The 18009-nt window shown below is 26.5% G+C and overlaps 1 protein-coding gene across 1 annotated transcript in view; it reads right to left on the bottom strand.

Annotated features, from left to right (window-relative positions):
• Window positions 1–17739, bottom strand: part of LOC111624825 (nuclear pore complex protein Nup98-Nup96-like) — a 40299-nt gene extending 22560 nt beyond the window's left edge. Inside the window, exons 1-10 of the mRNA XM_023367778.1 lie at window positions 17557–17739; window positions 13187–13423; window positions 12061–12212; window positions 10475–10643; window positions 6651–6823; window positions 5506–5628; window positions 2365–2553; window positions 1542–1719; window positions 677–910; window positions 325–394 (exon numbers count right to left, since the gene is read on the bottom strand). Coding sequence (XP_023223546.1) covers window positions 325–394; window positions 677–910; window positions 1542–1719; window positions 2365–2553; window positions 5506–5628; window positions 6651–6823; window positions 10475–10643; window positions 12061–12212; window positions 13187–13355 — 1457 coding nt within the window. The 5' untranslated portion in view covers window positions 13356–13423; window positions 17557–17739. The remainder of the gene's footprint in view (window positions 1–324; window positions 395–676; window positions 911–1541; window positions 1720–2364; window positions 2554–5505; window positions 5629–6650; window positions 6824–10474; window positions 10644–12060; window positions 12213–13186; window positions 13424–17556) is intronic.
• Between the last annotated feature and the right edge of the window lie 270 nt (window positions 17740–18009).

Consider the following 18009-nt stretch of genomic DNA (forward strand, 5'->3'; position numbering starts at 1 on the left):
ATTTTATTACTTAACATTAGGTGATGGAAAATAAAACAGAATTTACTTCTGAAATCATCTAACATACTTATAATTCAACTGTGCTATCAAATAATGTTTAAAAGTAAAAATTCGCAACCTTTTGATGATTACATACATTTTTAAAAAATTATTATTTAATCCTTGTTATTTATACTTGATCACACAAAGTTTACAATTGTAGTATACAGAAAATTTTATGCGATAAAATAATACAACAATTACATGTTGAATATAATAAAAAACCAAGAATGGTATATCATAAATATCCTTTAATATACATATAATATATATTAAAAATTTTACCTTCCAATTGTTGATGTGAGGTTATTGCCAAAACCAAACGAGCCAGCACCAATTCCTGGTTGACCAAATGCTATAAAGTATATAGTACATATAAAATTACAATTTAAATAACAACAAAATAAATTTTATATACTTTAAAATTAGCAATTCATTTTTTATATAATATTTAAAATTCACATAAGCAAAAACTTAATAAATTTTTTTCCTGAGGAAAATAAAATTATTGGTTAAACCATTGAGAAACAAACCAAAATGCTTTAAAATATCAGATTCTATCCAAACATTTCATTAATAGTGGTATGGTAATTAAAGAAATCATACTAATTTATTACATTAAAATAATATTACTTACAAAATCCTGTACTAGGATTATTTCCAAATGAAAACCCAGTTGGTTTTGAAACTGCTGTGTTTCCAAATAAACTTGTTCCAGTGTTTGCACCAAGAGTTGGTGCAAAAGAAGTACCAAAACTAGTTCCCAAATTTGTTCCAAACGTTGTGCCACTCCCAGTATTAAAGCCTGTAGTTTGCTTATTCTGTCCAAATAATCCAGTTGCAGTTCCAGGTTGTGTTGCTCCAAATCCACCTTTAAAAAAATTTTTTTTTAAATAAATACATATCTTAATCAATGAATATTCTTTTTCATAATGTACTGAATGCATTTTTACATTTTAAAAATGTTTTTATACGAATTAATTAGATAAAATAAACAAGAAATATCAATTACAAATCTATCAAAATAATAATTTAATAAATCATCAATATTCATTCATTCACATTTATAAATGACAAAATCAAAATCAGTCAAAATCATGAACATGCAGTCAATACCATTTACATATTTTATTTTATACAATAAAAATATGTATCATGCATATTATTATATATAAAATTTATACAATGAAAAATGATCACTGATATAACCTGCAATTATTCAGATTCTACAGTTAATTTCATTTAATAAAAAATATTTTATTGTGCCTTTCTAACTTAATTTCTCAAAAAGTTGTATATTTTATTATATTAATACTTTTTCATCTCTCTATTACCAGAATCACTAAATTCTAAATGCATTCTATATTTTAATGTTGTCTTATTTCAAAAAACTTTATTATATATTTTTAATTTTCCTTTTTGATTTTTACAAAGATTCATATTATCTAAAAGAAAATATTTTTACATTATTATTCATATTCTAAATAAAAATAACATCTTACCAAATGCTGGAGCTGCAGATCCAAATGTAGCTGAAGTACCAAAAGCAGTACCTGCTGGTTTTTGTCCAAATAATCCTGCGCCTGTGTTACTAGTTGCAGATCCAAAATTGAATGTACTTGTTGCTGTTGTTGTGCCAGTAGTGCCAAAGCCTGCAGGTTTACTTCCAAATAATCCAGTCTAAAATATACAATTCATATTATATAAAAATAATGCAATATAAATGAACATTATTAATGTAATTAATTACATTATACATTGAAAAGAAAGCAAGTAGTCTACATTCAAAGCCAATATGTTAATTTTAATGAGATGATTTTGAGATAAATTTTATAAATGAAAACTTTAAATATATAAAATAAAAGAATGAGCTTGATATTTAATATTCAAATATTATCAGCCCAGATAAAAAAGTAATCTGCCAATAAAAACTTCAAAATAAAAGCAGAATGATTAAAAATGACCTCTATTCAAAGTGAAGCTGGCATTTTTAATCATGGTGAAAGAACATCATTCTCTAATTTTAAAAAAAGTGGAAAAATTTTCAAAATCCATTGTTACATAAAACATTAATGCAATGTAATTACTCATGTTTTATGTTTATTTTTATAACAATTCAGAAGAGAGATGGATGATCAGATCTAGGCACTTCCACGTATGAATATTTCAAAAACAATTAAAGAAAATGAAATATGGACTTTTAAANGTTGTCTTATTTCAAAAAACTTTATTATATATTTTTAATTTTCCTTTTTGATTTTTACAAAGATTCATATTATCTAAAAGAAAATATTTTTACATTATTATTCATATTCTAAATAAAAATAACATCTTACCAAATGCTGGAGCTGCAGATCCAAATGTAGCTGAAGTACCAAAAGCAGTACCTGCTGGTTTTTGTCCAAATAATCCTGCGCCTGTGTTACTAGTTGCAGATCCAAAATTGAATGTACTTGTTGCTGTTGTTGTGCCAGTAGTGCCAAAGCCTGCAGGTTTACTTCCAAATAATCCAGTCTAAAATATACAATTCATATTATATAAAAATAATGCAATATAAATGAACATTATTAATGTAATTAATTACATTATACATTGAAAAGAAAGCAAGTAGTCTACATTCAAAGCCAATATGTTAATTTTAATGAGATGATTTTGAGATAAATTTTATAAATGAAAACTTTAAATATATAAAATAAAAGAATGAGCTTGATATTTAATATTCAAATATTATCAGCCCAGATAAAAAAGTAATCTGCCAATAAAAACTTCAAAATAAAAGCAGAATGATTAAAAATGACCTCTATTCAAAGTGAAGCTGGCATTTTTAATCATGGTGAAAGAACATCATTCTCTAATTTTAAAAAAAGTGGAAAAATTTTCAAAATCCATTGTTACATAAAACTATTAATACAATGTAATTACTCATGTTTTATGTTTATTTTTATAACAATTCAGAAGAGAGATGGATGATCAGATCTAGGCACTTCCACGTATGAATATTTCAAAAACAATTAAAGAAAATGAAATATGGACTTTTAAATGAAAGGAAATGAAATATAGATAATTAATTTATCTTATGTTAAATTTTTATATTTATATGACATTAAGTCACATATATTTCTATTTTATTTTAAAATTATATTTGAAAGATTAATTTGATTCTGCCAAGTAAGAAATATAAAAATCTTTATAATTATGCTAAAGATGGAAAAAAATTGTTTTATTATATACAACATATATTTTATACATGCACAATGTAAACTACAAGTTGTAAACTTAGCTGCTTCAGTTTTATGATGCATTATATTAATTTTCTAAAAATGACACAATTTACAATGTTTCAACATAATTTGAACATTGTAATTTAATTGGCATATGTAATGTTCAAACATTCCATTAAGAGATCATGATGATGACTGCAGAGATAGCTGAAAACATTTGATAAATTAAATACCATATTTACTCACATATAAGATAAGGTTTTTATTCATTTTTCACTGCTTCAAAAACCTAAGTCATCCTAAATGCGTGAGCAAAGGAGTCTTTAGGTTTTTGCAATAATTTTTGTGACCCCTGCATCTGCATTTCTTACCGGTTGCTCACCCTATGGTGTTCAAAAACAAAAGTATTTTATCTGGGTCGTTTGAATCGTTTTTGTGTATTGTAGGAATAAAGATGAATAGCAATAGGAAAGGCAAAGCTTCTGAATTGAATTCCAAATTGAAATTGCAAAATCACACGGAACACAATATAAGTTTTAATCCATTCCCATGTGAAAACAGATAATTATCCGGAAATTAGAATTTGGAGAAACTCATAAGTGTGGATTTCACTGTTAAGAATTGACAAAAAAGTTTCCAATTACATGGACAAATTATGTTGTTGATTTTACAAGTTTTTTTTCCTTAAAGATTAAAATATCTTTAAGGAAAAAAACTTGTAAAATCAACAACATAATTTGTCCATGTAATTGGAAACTTTTTTGTCAATTCTTAACAGTGAAATCCACACTTATGAGTTTCTCCAAATTCTGATGCCAGTACCCAAAAATTCTGATGGCAGCTCCAAAAATGCCAGTAATTTTTGTGGGACAATGTGTGCATTTACGTGCATTTGATATTTTATTTGTGATTAGATGAAATAAAATTAGAATTGTATTAATAAATCTGTTTCTTTATTTTGATCTTTAAAGTCACACCTCATCCTATATGCAAGATCGTCTTATACACGAGTAAATATGATAAATTTGCTGATTAAGGCTGAACTTTTTTCTCTCTCAGGTTAAGCACCAATTTAAGGAATGTACATTATGTTAAAGATATAATCTTATTAATCAGTAAATATATAAAGAAACAAATTTATAGGGTGTTCATAATTAAAGTTCATATTTTAAAAGATATAAGTTGAGAATTAATCAGCAGAATGATGTTATATCTTTTTGAAATGTAAACTTTAAATTGTGAACACTATGTATGTATCTATTTTTGGACTAATTGAAACTCTTTCATATATTTTATACTTAACAATCAGCAATTATTTATTGTGACATCATCACAATGCTGGGCTGCAATTTTTAATCATATTTTTAATTTTTTTTTATTTAAAATGTATATTCTCCACCTCAAATTAGTAGTACTGTAGTGTCTTGCCCCTGTACATCATACTTTTCCATTAGCAATGGAGTTGTACCATTCATTTATCTAGCTCCTTTCAGGGAAGTTTTTGAACTGAAATAACATGACTTCTGATTTGCATCAAAAGTTCTTATATAGTTAAGGGCAGGAGACCCTGATTAACTATATAAGAACTCCATATCTGATCTTAAATTTCATTTATCTAACACTGTTCTTGAGATTAAGGGAAAAAAAAGCAGATAAATGAAAGTGGACATTTATAGGTCGACAAATTTTTCAAATTGCAGCCCAATAACAATAAAAATACACATCATTTCTCTCTATATCTTATGTATATTTCTTAAACTAAAAATATTTTCAACTAAAACTGTTAATTTAACCTGTTCTGTGGTATTCCCAAAATATCTTGGGTCGAAACATGACCTTTATCAGTGGACCCAAGATATCTCATTTCTGCATTGGAATGTTTTTCACACTAGATGTCACTAGTCATCATAATTTTTATATTAAAACTAACTTCTAAAATATAATGTTTTTGTTTTTACATTTTTCAACATGTCTATTTTGTTTGTGCAAAATAAAAAAATAATTTTGGATGATACAATAGCCATGATTATTTTTTCTAAAACGTGTAATTTTCGTTAGGCTTAACATCAACAAAAATTCAACGTAAAGCAACATGCATTGGAGAAAGATTTCAACATGGGATAGGTTATGTTTTAACTCAAATTATATTTTTCAAGTTACTCTTTTTCTAACAGAAAAATATAATTTACATAGCCAATAATTACTTATATTACTATTCAAATAATAATATAAATTCATAACTGACTGATTGTTGTGTAGGATTTCCAAATGGTGATCCAAATGTGTTTCCAGTTCCAAATGCTGTTGATGGCTGGGTTGTAGTGGTTGTTCCAAATAAACCAGAACTCGTAGGCTGCCCAAATAATGACTAAAACAAAAATAAATGTTAAATTTCAAAAACATTTATGAAATTTTAATTAAATGTCTTGAAAATTTTTCTAGTAAATCTTTCAACCAATAAATTTTACATAAATCTAATTTATGTAAAATTTATTTAGTGTTTGAGTATATGCATGTGCATAAGGTCAATATGTACAAAGCAATATTGACCTTATTGATATGAAATGTTTGAGTAGAAACAGACTCATACAAAAAAATGTAGTAGTGCACCTAAAAGAGAATGTTATGTATATTACCAAAAAAAAATTCAAACTGCATAAAAATCAAATATTTTAGATATATTATATAAATCCAACATGAGACATGAAAACTTGGTCCTTGATGCTTTATAGAATGTCGCAATGTTTATTGGATGATTAATTTAAATACACCTGAATATTTTTAATTTTTCCATTAATTTGTGTATTATTTTAAATACTTTCACTTTGTTTTAATTTTCATCAAAAATTCTGTTAGATTTTTAAAATATAATTTAAAAACTTATTATAAATTAATTACAACTTAAGTATCAGACTTGTAAAAAATCATGAAGCACAATGTCAGAGTTGGACCACCAAAAAATGAAATAAATAAATATCTAAACCAAGAATTATTTTGTATTCAATTCCAAACTACTTAATATATTACTTTTACACTAAAGTTAACCTATATACTTTGTTTTAAAATAAAAATTATTTCTTTATAGTATTTTTAACAAATTTTATGTCAAATTTTATACTAGAATTCTTGTAACTTCTGTAGGAACTTCAAATGCAAAATATATATATTCAAATTAGAAAATTCTTGAGAATTCCCTAATCTTGAGTCTTCAGATGTATAGGAATGTTATCAGTAATTCCATGATCCAAAACTATAGTTTAATTATGTTTATTTTGATTGATAACATACATAACTAAATGTATTTAGAGCTGACTTATATTTTACAGCCCCTAATCAGTAACTAAAATATACATTCAATTTAAAATTAATTAAAAATTAAAATAAAATTACTTTCTGCTGATTATTCTGTCCAAATAAAGATGTTCCAGCACTTGTCCCAAAATTAAAAGAGCCAGATGATGATGATGTTGGAACACCGAATCCAACAGGTTTTCCAAATAAACTGTTACTTTGTTGTTGAGTATTTTGACCAAATAAGCCAGTATTTGTTGATCCAAAACTACCTAAAAATGATAGTATAATTAAAATAAATAAATACATATTAATTAACTAAAACAAATGCTCTAAATATTTACTATCTTAAATTAATCAGTTAATCTTACCTAATTTATTATCATAAGCTTAAAGCATCTATTTTTTAACAACTCAACTGCTGAAATGAATAAGTTCATAGCATTCTATCTTCAAAAATTATACTATTTTCTAATATAATCACTTAATATGAATAAATGAAATTAAATACACCACAATGAAAATGGTGTGCTTCATTTCATTTCAACATTATTCCTAGACTATGGCTATCTAGATTCAACAATCAAAAACTTGCATTTAACTTGCTTTTAAAGTAACTAAATTATCCAATTTTTCCTTGGCATAACTATTATATAATAGAATATTATATCAACACAGATTCCATCTAGTTAGAGTTTATCTGTGTCAAAGTACTTAAATGGTAAGTTATGTGTAATAGTTGGATCCGATAATATCAGGTAATCAGACATCTACCAGTAATTTATTTTTGTAACAAATAAAATTCAAAAATACATTATTTCAAATGTAAACTGAATAAAACTACTATAAAAAATTATAATTTTCAGTTAAACCTACTAAGCTCCAGAAAAATTTTTTATTCAAATTAATAAACTAGGCAGTCTGTTCCAGTAGCCTAGCTAGAAATTAAAATAGACTTTATATAATTTTTTTGGATTTTTTAACAAAACAAATTCAGAAGAATGGCCATAAATTGGAATCTTTGAGTAAATAAGAATTGGCATGTATCTAATCCATTACAACAAGCAGCAATTCCTCAAAATAACTGCATGACAATCCCAGCACAACAAATGCATCTCATTATTCTATTTCTGTGAGAAGATATGTGAATTGGTAGTAAGATCAGAAATATTTCAATCAGAAAATATTTTATTTAGAAAATTTTCTGATTGAAATATTTATTCATCTCATGAAAATATAAATCAAAAAAGAAAACACAAACAACAATAACAAAAGTGAAAATACCATGATTTTCATTGATAAGAATCATGTTAAAATTTTCTATTTCCATCAGTAAATAAAAATAGAAATACTTCAGAACAATTTCAAAATCAATGAATGCTAGAGAAGTTAATCTTGTATTGATAGAAACAAAGGCACTACTGATCTTGTTATATATAGGTTTGTTATATATCAATCAGAGAAATGTTTTTCATCTCTGACAGACAGACATCATAAGAACTGATTATTTTACTTACAAAAGAAATAAATAGTTCTAATATCTGCTACAAATGTCACAATTTGACATCAAAAAAGAAACAAAATCGCAAAACACACAGTATATTCCTGTGCATTCTTGATGCCAAAATGTGAAATATGACAAAAAAAAAAAAAATCTGAGGAATTATTAATGGAATTTTGGACTCCAATTTTTCATTTTTGTTATATTCAATTTTTAGACTTAATTCTATAATAATGCAGCTATTGACATATCTATTTCTGAGCCATGAAGAAGAATATATAGGATTAGTAAAATAAATGCGTATCAAATAATTAGTTTGTTTCCACTAAATAAATAATGTAACAATAATTTTTACATAAAAAAAAATTTTAAAGTTAGAAACACTTACATCATAATTGTTATATCTAGCAAATTTATTTAGCTATTTCATATAAAAATAAAAATTTCATAAATTCAGTATTATATCCAACTATTTTAATTAATTTAATGGTTAATCAGAAAATTACAAAATTATAAGAGATAGTGTCAACATAATTTATATTAATTAATAAATATTTCCTGTTCTTTTTTATGACAAATTTTTATCAGCTAATGGCTACATTCAAAATCTGTTTGTTTATCAGCAACATTCAGTAAATATTCACTAGTTGGATAAATATAATACAAAACAAAATTTAAAAATCCAGCAATGAGAGTTGCATAACTTTCCTGCAGTTATGAGTTTTTATTAAAAAAAACTTATATTATTAATTAATTAAGCAAAAAATGAAATTGTGTGTAATGTCATCTGTTACCAGATTTTGTTATAAAAACTTTTTATATTTTTAATCACTATAAAATGACAAAAAGCTAAATTTTGAGAATAAGGATGAGTTTTATGAAAAATTGTAAATGCTAATAACAAATAAAATCTTCATTAAGTCCTATCCCTCTCAAGATACATTATCTCCCATCCTCTTGACCTTTTACCATCAAAATTTAATAGCATTAATGGGGCCTCATATGCAAGCCACCATGCCAAATTTCATTTCTTAATCTTTATCCCATTCTGAGATATTAAGTGAAATGGATACCAACACACTCATGCACACATCCACAGAACTTTTTTTAACTTTTTTGGATTCAGGAAGTCTCTCACAGTGATTTGCAAAAACCTCGGAGATTAACTAAAACAAATGCTCTAAATATTTACTATCTTAAATTAATCAGTTAATCTTACCTAATTTATTATCATAAGCTTAAAGCATCTATTTTTTAACAACTCAACTGCTGAAATGAATAAGTTCATAGCATTCTATCTTCAAAAATTATACTATTTTCTAATATAATCACTTAATATGAATAAATGAAATTAAATACACCACAATGAAAATGGTGTGCTTCATTTCATTTCAACATTATTCCTAGACTATGGCTATCTAGATTCAACAATCAAAAACTTGCATTTAACTTGCTTTTAAAGTAACTAAATTATCCAATTTTTCCTTGGCATAACTATTATATAATAGAATATTATGTCAACACANTGACGTGCCCTAACTGTGTACAAAATTTCACCTCTTTAGGTTCAGCAGTTTGCTCTGGGCAATGATGAATCAATCACTCAGTCAGTCAGTCAGGACAAGTAATTTTATATATTTAGAAAACAGCCACAAAAGTAAAATTGATAATTTGTTCAGAATTTCAAAGATTGGAATGTTTCTAAAATACTTTTTGCTACAAGAAAAAAATGTTTTATCTTCTAACAATTCAAGGTAATTTCGAATCAAATTTATCAGATTAAAAAAAAAAAACTGGAATAGAATGCTAGAGGATCTATAATAGAATAGAGATCTATCATTTTCATTCCAAACAATCCTATCTGTATCAGATTATCATTACAAATTTTGAAAAATAGTTCTAACTTTACCTTTAACTTACTCATTCTTTCAAATTTTTACTATATTGTCTTAAAATTTATTATATTTAATTTCATTTACATTTATCATTAAAAATTGCATTAATATGTTTTTCATATAAAAATATCAAAGCATATTGAAATTTAATAACATTTTAAATGTCAATATTTTTATCTACAAACAACTAATGATATAAATGATAAATTTGCTTTTTTCAGAATTTTAAAGACATTATTTCATTTATTCTCAATGTCAGATACATAATCATATATAAAATACAAGCATTCAAGATTTACTTCTCAATCCTGATTTTTTGTTTTGCATTAATACACTAATACTTATAAATTATGATCAAATTTCATTTAGATTGACTATGTTGTTATATTATGTAATTATTTTAAAATTAATAATGTTAATACAATAAATATTATTTTCGTAATAAATTATTTAAAAAAAACATAATTAACTTAATATTTGATTTAATTTTATATTGATCAAGTTTTCATCAATATAATAAAACTTACTTGTACTTGTGCCACCAAAGAGAGGTTTATTTTGAGTGGTACCAAATGAAAATGTTGATGTAGATGCAGGAGTCCCAAATAAACTAGCCTGTCCTGTAGAACCAAATGCACCAATATTTCCACCTTGAGGACCTTTACGATTTGCTACATAATCTTCCACACGTAATTCCTAAAAAAATTATTATTTTAAGTATAATAGGTCAAAAGTATTATTCTGAGCAGTAAATCTATTTATTAGTTTTGTTTATCAAATAATAATAATAATATAAAATGGATAAATTTATTAATATACTTTTTATTTTTAAATACAAAAAATTAAAATTTGCATGCATAAGCACAACTCTTAAATGTTTGAGAGCAATGACAGAAACTTGTATAATGTATTCAACCATCAAAAATTCCATAAAAGATATTGTCAACTATGCATGACATGAACTTCTATTATTAAAAATTCCAATTTTGTATAACTATTAAAACTTCAAATTAAATTTGAAATTATATACTGTATATATAAATACCTAAATTACAGACTACAAATATATTTATGCTTTACAAATACATAAATATACAAATATATTTTTGCTACTGTACTATTTTACTTATTTTTTGACTAAATTTCTGTTAGTCTCTTAAAAAACGAACAAAGTTTATGTTAGATTATAAAATAATCTCAATATTTAATTTTGCAGATCTGATAGGATCTGAGAGTATTAATAATCTCAAATTACAATTTTTACATAATATCAGATCAAATACTGGAAGTTGGATAAAAAAATTAAATAAACAGAAAAGAGTACTGAATCAATAAAATTTCTAGGTCTTATTTTTTCACATCTCAGCATAAAGACTTTTCAGATTTATATTTTTAAGAACAAAAATGATAAATATTTGAAAATATTCTTTTCAATTATCTGCCGTCTCTTTTTGAATTCTCATTAGTCTTGATTCAAAAAGAATATAAATATAAAAATAGAGAAGTAAAATAATCAATAAAGTTTACTGATTCTTTTAATTGAGTTGATTCAAAAGATAAAAGGCATTAGTATTTTCATAAAATATTTTTTAATTAAAAGATGTATAATAAACATTTCCTTTCATATTAATGAAGTAATTTCAATATTAAAATTTCTTCCAACTATTATTTTTTAAATATTTCAATTTCATTGAAACATTTGTTTAAATCAGGGGCGGCAAACTGTGGCATATAGAGAGAAATCATTTGGCATGCAACATATCATATGATTTCAATTTATCATCTGTTTTTTTTTTTTTAATCATCCTTTTGGCTTATCACCCAATCATCCTTTTTCAATCAGCTTTTTTGCATTGATTAAAGTGTATTCATTTAATTTTTTTAAATATCATTATTTGAAGTCTAAAACTTTGGCATGCATAAACATCTATAGTAAGCTAAGTATGCTTACTATATGGCATGTGGACTCAAAAATGTTTGCCACCACTGGCTTAAATTATCATAATTTTGAAAAAATCTCAAAATATAACAATGACGAGACATTTTTATTTGTCAATCTTGTATTTTCTAAAAGTTTTATATGAAATAAATAAAAATGAATTTAAATAATTACCTCCAAACTTTTATTTTCATACTCTTTCATACAAGTAATGCATTGATGTCTAGTATTTATATTTGTAGATACACCATTTTTCATCATTGTATCACTTCCAGTTGGGGGATTAAATTTAATTGTTGTTCCTGATGTACTGCTCCCAAAACCACCTAAAACAAAAAAATTTATTTTTGCATATATATTAAAATATAAATATTAATAATTTGTTTAATATTTTTATGCAGTTATTTATTTCAAGATACAATTAGTTTCATGATGATTTTATTTGTAAGCTTCCTGAGAAAATGATAATTTTTAACAGAAAAACTTGTATCATCTTCTAACTCCAAAAATTACATATAATGTTAAAAATCAATGTATGTTATTTAGAGGAATTTTCAGATTGTATTGAAAAATAAATCGGTAAATTGTTAATTTATATTCAAATAATGATACAGAAACAAAAAAATTTTTTATTAACATATTTAAAATGTCAATATTAGATATATTAAATGTTTAAAATTATATTATTACAATCAAAACTTCTTCCAAAACTTCAGACTATGAGGCATTAAATATAATTAAAAATATTTTAATNTTACAAGTACTGTAAATAAAAATATATTCAATAATGTAATTATATAAAGCTTCATCCTAGCAATGCATATTATTATACAAAACTATATCCTAACAGCTCAATTCCACAAGAATCAATTTATAATTGCCTTTTCACTGAAAGGGAATTCTGTAAATATTCTTCAGAAATAATAATTAACCAATTTCTAGCATCTGTAGCATTTAGTAAATTAAATGAAACGACAATTTTCACAAATATTTTGATTAAACAAAAGATATAAAAATAATTGTCATTTGAATTTGAATTTCACTTCTATTTTGCTATTTTGATGGAAACAATTATAAAGTTTGTGTCTCAAAAATTTATTTATTTAAAATGAAATTATTAAATATATGTATTTTTTCTAATAAAGCATCCAACCTTAAATGTAATGCTAAGTATTATAGTAACATAAATTTATTGCACAGCATAATATAATAAACTAAATTCATTCATAAATCTATCTATGAAACAATTTCTTAATGAAAATTCAGCAAATCAAAATATCTGAATACATATTCGATTTACCTGAAGAACCAAAAAGACCTGCACCAGCTGATGTATTCTGACCAAATAATCCACTAGTATGTTGAGTTTGACTAGTACCAAAAAGTGTTGAACCACCTGAGGTACTACCGAAATTTCCAAAAGTTGATCTTGAAGTTCCAAAGGCAGGAGTTGCAGTGTTACCAAACATGCCACTATTGGTACTTTGTTGCTGAGAACTGCCAAATAATCCACCAGCAGTAGAAGTCGAACCAAATCCTACAAATGTATTTTATTTCACAGTGTAAGAAATATTTAATACAGCTCTCTAATACATTTATAGATTTAGAAAAAAAATAATCAATGTGTATACATATAACTCTCAACTAGTCAAATTTTGTTAAGTCAAATCTCTCACTACATCAAATTTTATTTTTGTCCCACTGTAGCTTCCTTAAACTCAAAAATTTTGTGCCTAAGTCAAAAAATGGTTTTGACAGCATTTTTAACTAACTCAAAATTAAGGTTCTGATAAATTTATTCTGATATCTAATTTTGTATAACTTCTATTGATTTTCAAACATGAAGTAAAAACAATTATACACACTTGAAGATACAAAGTTACTAGACATGTTGGCATCTCTGAAGCCATAATACAAAAATAAAAAAAATCTAATAATATTTCATGCCTAACACATTATTCTTAAATGCAAATTGGCCAATCAAATCTTATTGACAGTGCTACTTTTTAAATTTTTAACAATTTCTAGAGGTTATATTAAACTGAAACAAAATATTTTCAAGTAATTGAACCCTTCAAAGGTAATGTAAAGCAGGAAGCAATAGATATTTGTCAAACTCACATAATACAGTTCTTTCACTGATATAAATATTTTGTTATTTTGTATTAATCTAAACTCTTACTGTAATTAACCAAACTATTATTATGCTATAATAATAATAATAATTAGAAACTAAGTAATTTGGTACAAGAGATAGACATTAAGTGCCATCTCTTATCTAAATTAATAATTATAATAATTCAATAATTTATTAAATAAATTAGAACATTCTGGAAGAAAAGAACTAGCCAGAGTGGGACTTGAATCCATAACCTCCACATACTGTGCAGTGCACTTGCCAGTTATGTCATCCAGGCCCAAGCAATTTATTCTGTACGTATAGATACTTAAGAAATAATAAAAATACAGTAGACTCCCCCTATAAAACAGGCTCATATAATACGGCAAAAAAATTGCGATTGTATTCGTATAAACACACTAGAAGAGACTTGTATAATACGGTAAGACGGCATCGCCAACTTGTGTTGTGACAGGATTGGTCAAACCTAGACCAACAGCAGATATTGCACAAACAGTTGAGTTTAAACGAGCAGTGGCCCTACTAAAAACCATTTATTATTTAATGGTTAATGGGGTATTAATTATCATAAAAATTATATTTATATTAATGATGTCTCCAAAGTTCAGCAAATTTTTCGCAGAAAAATAACTTATCAGGAAATATGCACCCGCTGTTCGATGTGCCGCTCTGTGACAAAAACAAGCTTAAGCAATGGCATCATCAAATGGTGCACACTCGGTAAGTAATCATACAATTTTTTGTTTATAGCATAGTTTATACGGATTATTCCCAAAAAATTATACGTGTTTTGGAAATGTTGAGTCAAATTAGTCTAGAATTGATTAATTTTATGGAATAAAACCTTTCAAACAGCCATAGTCCCTAAACTGCACATGTGCCGGGCTGTGATTGGCTCCTATATTTAAGGATTCCTACAACGTGAAATTCTTATAAAGGGCACGTTCATAAAGTCGAACGAGTTAAACGAGAATGACGTCATCGTTATTCTTATTTCGTTAGACTTTTCGAACGATTCGTTTAGAACTATTAATAAATGGCTGTTTCTATAATCGAAGATACAAATGTTGCTAGTACAGCCTTATCCGAAATATTTTTCTTAGATTGCTTCGGGTGGACAGTTACTTCAATCATTTCATCTTTTAATTCACAATTTAAACACTCGAGTAGATTTAGAAACATCGATATTGTCGGGCGCCATTTTCTTACGAAGTAAACTAACTCTTTCCTTTGTGAACTTCGTTAGAGTTTCGTTCGAAACGTCATCACCGCAGAGCATGCGCACTGAGCGAGACTACTACTATTCAAACGATTCGTTACTAATGCGTTTAACTCGTTTGACTTTACGAACGTACCCAAAGTGGAATGTATCTACCACATTATAGAGGGGTCGACTGTACTAATATAATTATATAAGATATACTAATTACATGGGATATACTAATATACTATACTAATAACGTATTTTTTTCATTCTTTTCGGTTATCCAATATTTTCAGTTATCCGACCAATCTGAGTCCCCAATTGAGTTGGATAATCGATGCTCTACTGTATTTACAACCTCATTACAGTAATGGCAATTTCTGCAACAAGAAATTTTGTTAACTTGAAAATTTTTCTCTATCCTTTCACCTACAGTTGTCAGAAGTCAAACTGTGCACATATATTCATATCACTTTTTGTCTGATATCAAAAAATTTTTATTGATCAATAACATTAAGTAGTTTAAGTAAATAAAATTATACATTTGGTTTGATTAATCTGACATTAAAAAAGACATATTAAAATAATTAAAAATGTATAAATTAAAGATTTATTAATTATTATTAATAATTAATAGTAGTGTTGCAACGAATAGTATATTTGGCCAGGAGCGTAGCCGAATAGCCGAATATTCGGCCAAACTATTCGGCTTGACGAATGCACATACGAAAATTGGCACGCAAACCACATTTTGGTGAGGACCCTGCTCTCTCTTGGTCAGCTGTCACTACGCTTTGCCAATCGCGTTAATTCTTGACAGTTGTAGCGGACAGACAAGAGCGTCATGGCAGTATGTGATAAATGATATCAAATGTGGATAACAATGAAATGACCTACGTGTGTAAATAACAGAAAAAGAACAGAGAAGGATCATGAAGTGAAAATGTGAAAATAAATATGAAATTGAGTTTATAACATAATGGAACAAGTGGAGGCAGCTTATTGGCACGAATTTTGCGCCGTCAATGCCAAACAATTGTTGTCATATACTTCGGAAAGCTAAATGCTTGTAATGAAAGTCACTTAGTGTGCACGGGTGAAAACCTGGGGCCGTTCAGGCTACCAAGCTGTCTTGAATTTGTGAAATCATAACTGTGACTTATTCCGACGTTCTATGTGTCTCTTTTCTCCGTTATCACCAGGCTATGAGTCATGTAATTGTAAAATGGGAAATCTATGACGGAAAAGTGACGAATTGAAAGTATCGTGAGTGCGTATTATGATGTATGCATAGGCATATGTGAACTAGAGCGATAGAAGAAAGAGAAAGGGAAGAGCAAAGACGAGCACTTAAAAAGAAGGATAGGCAGGGTCAGACCCTCACTGTCAGATGTGTGATGATTCTTGAACAAATAGGTGTATACGTGTGTACGTGTGCTGGTCTTTGTAATTATAAATTGTGAATACATGTGACTAATATTATTTTCTTTTTTATTTTGTGCATGTTATAAGTTATAAATAAATATAAACAAACAATACTAACCCGAAAACATTAAATCTAAATACCAAAATAATTAATATACTGTGATTTTGTTATTTGTTACTCCTGTTTTTAGGTATTCGGCTGAATAGTGATTAAATATTCAGTATTCGGCCGAATAGCGAAAAATAGGCTGAATACCGAATAGTAACCGAATATTCGTTACATCACTAATTAATAGTGATTCATCAAATAATGTTTACTTGCTGTTTTTGCAATATCTTTAATAACAGTTTGCACATAACTAAAGTAACAAATGCCAGCAATTTACATTTAATTATTGCAAGTAAATAACAGTTAAAATGATTAATGTTTAACATTTAAAGCACTGATAAAGATTAATAACAGCAACTGAGCTTGCAATGTTATTGGCCACATACTCAGAGTAAGAAAGCTTAAAAATGCCTATTTATCCAAAAATATTGATTATTTTAACTGAAACTCTGATTATAATATGTGTATTTTAGCTTATATATTTTGGAATCTGCTAATTTTGATAAAATTAAATAACTGATAACAATATCAATGATTACAATAAACAAATTCTATTGTATATTTATAAATTAAAAAACAATCTCTATTAATGTAGAGCAGTATATGAATAAAATGAATTTACATCATTTAAATTATTCAGAAAGATTTTGGTCATTCTAGTAAATGAAAAATGATACAAATGCTTAGTATACAGATATGGTCATAAATCTTCAAAACAATTAGTCAAAGTTTCTCTTGTACCAAACCACAGAAAAAAATAAGTTAATAATTTTTTGTAAAAAAGATATTTACCAAATGCTGTATTTCCAGTTGATGCTGGTTGACCAAATGTTGCAGTCGGCTGTCCAAATACACTTGTTCCAGTGTTAGAAGTCGATGTTCCAAATATACTTCCACTTGCTGCTCCAGTAGGAGCTGTTGTTCCAAAAGATGTACCAAATACATTAGAACCAAGCGGTTTTGTCCCAAAGCCACTAGTATCTATAAAAAAAATTTGTTACATAAAAATGCTGTTATTATCAATTTAACTGTCTTAATTTAACATATTTTTTTGCAGAATGACTGGCATGTCAGTCTATCTGGAGAGACCATGAAATCATATATTTCCTTATGGAAAAAATGGCATGCCAGCTAATCCATGCCGATTTAAGTGGGCTATTCACCCCTCTCTAGAGGGCTCATCTAGAGGGTTAAAAACAGCAAGAATGAGTTTTTATTCTAAAACTGTGAAACTGTCAGCATAGT

The sequence above is a fragment of the Centruroides sculpturatus genome, unplaced genomic scaffold, assembly GCF_000671375.1.
Source record: "Centruroides sculpturatus isolate CEXI.00-Female unplaced genomic scaffold, Cexi_2.0 scaffold394, whole genome shotgun sequence".
In the NCBI taxonomy this organism is placed as follows: domain Eukaryota; kingdom Metazoa; phylum Arthropoda; class Arachnida; order Scorpiones; family Buthidae; genus Centruroides; species Centruroides sculpturatus.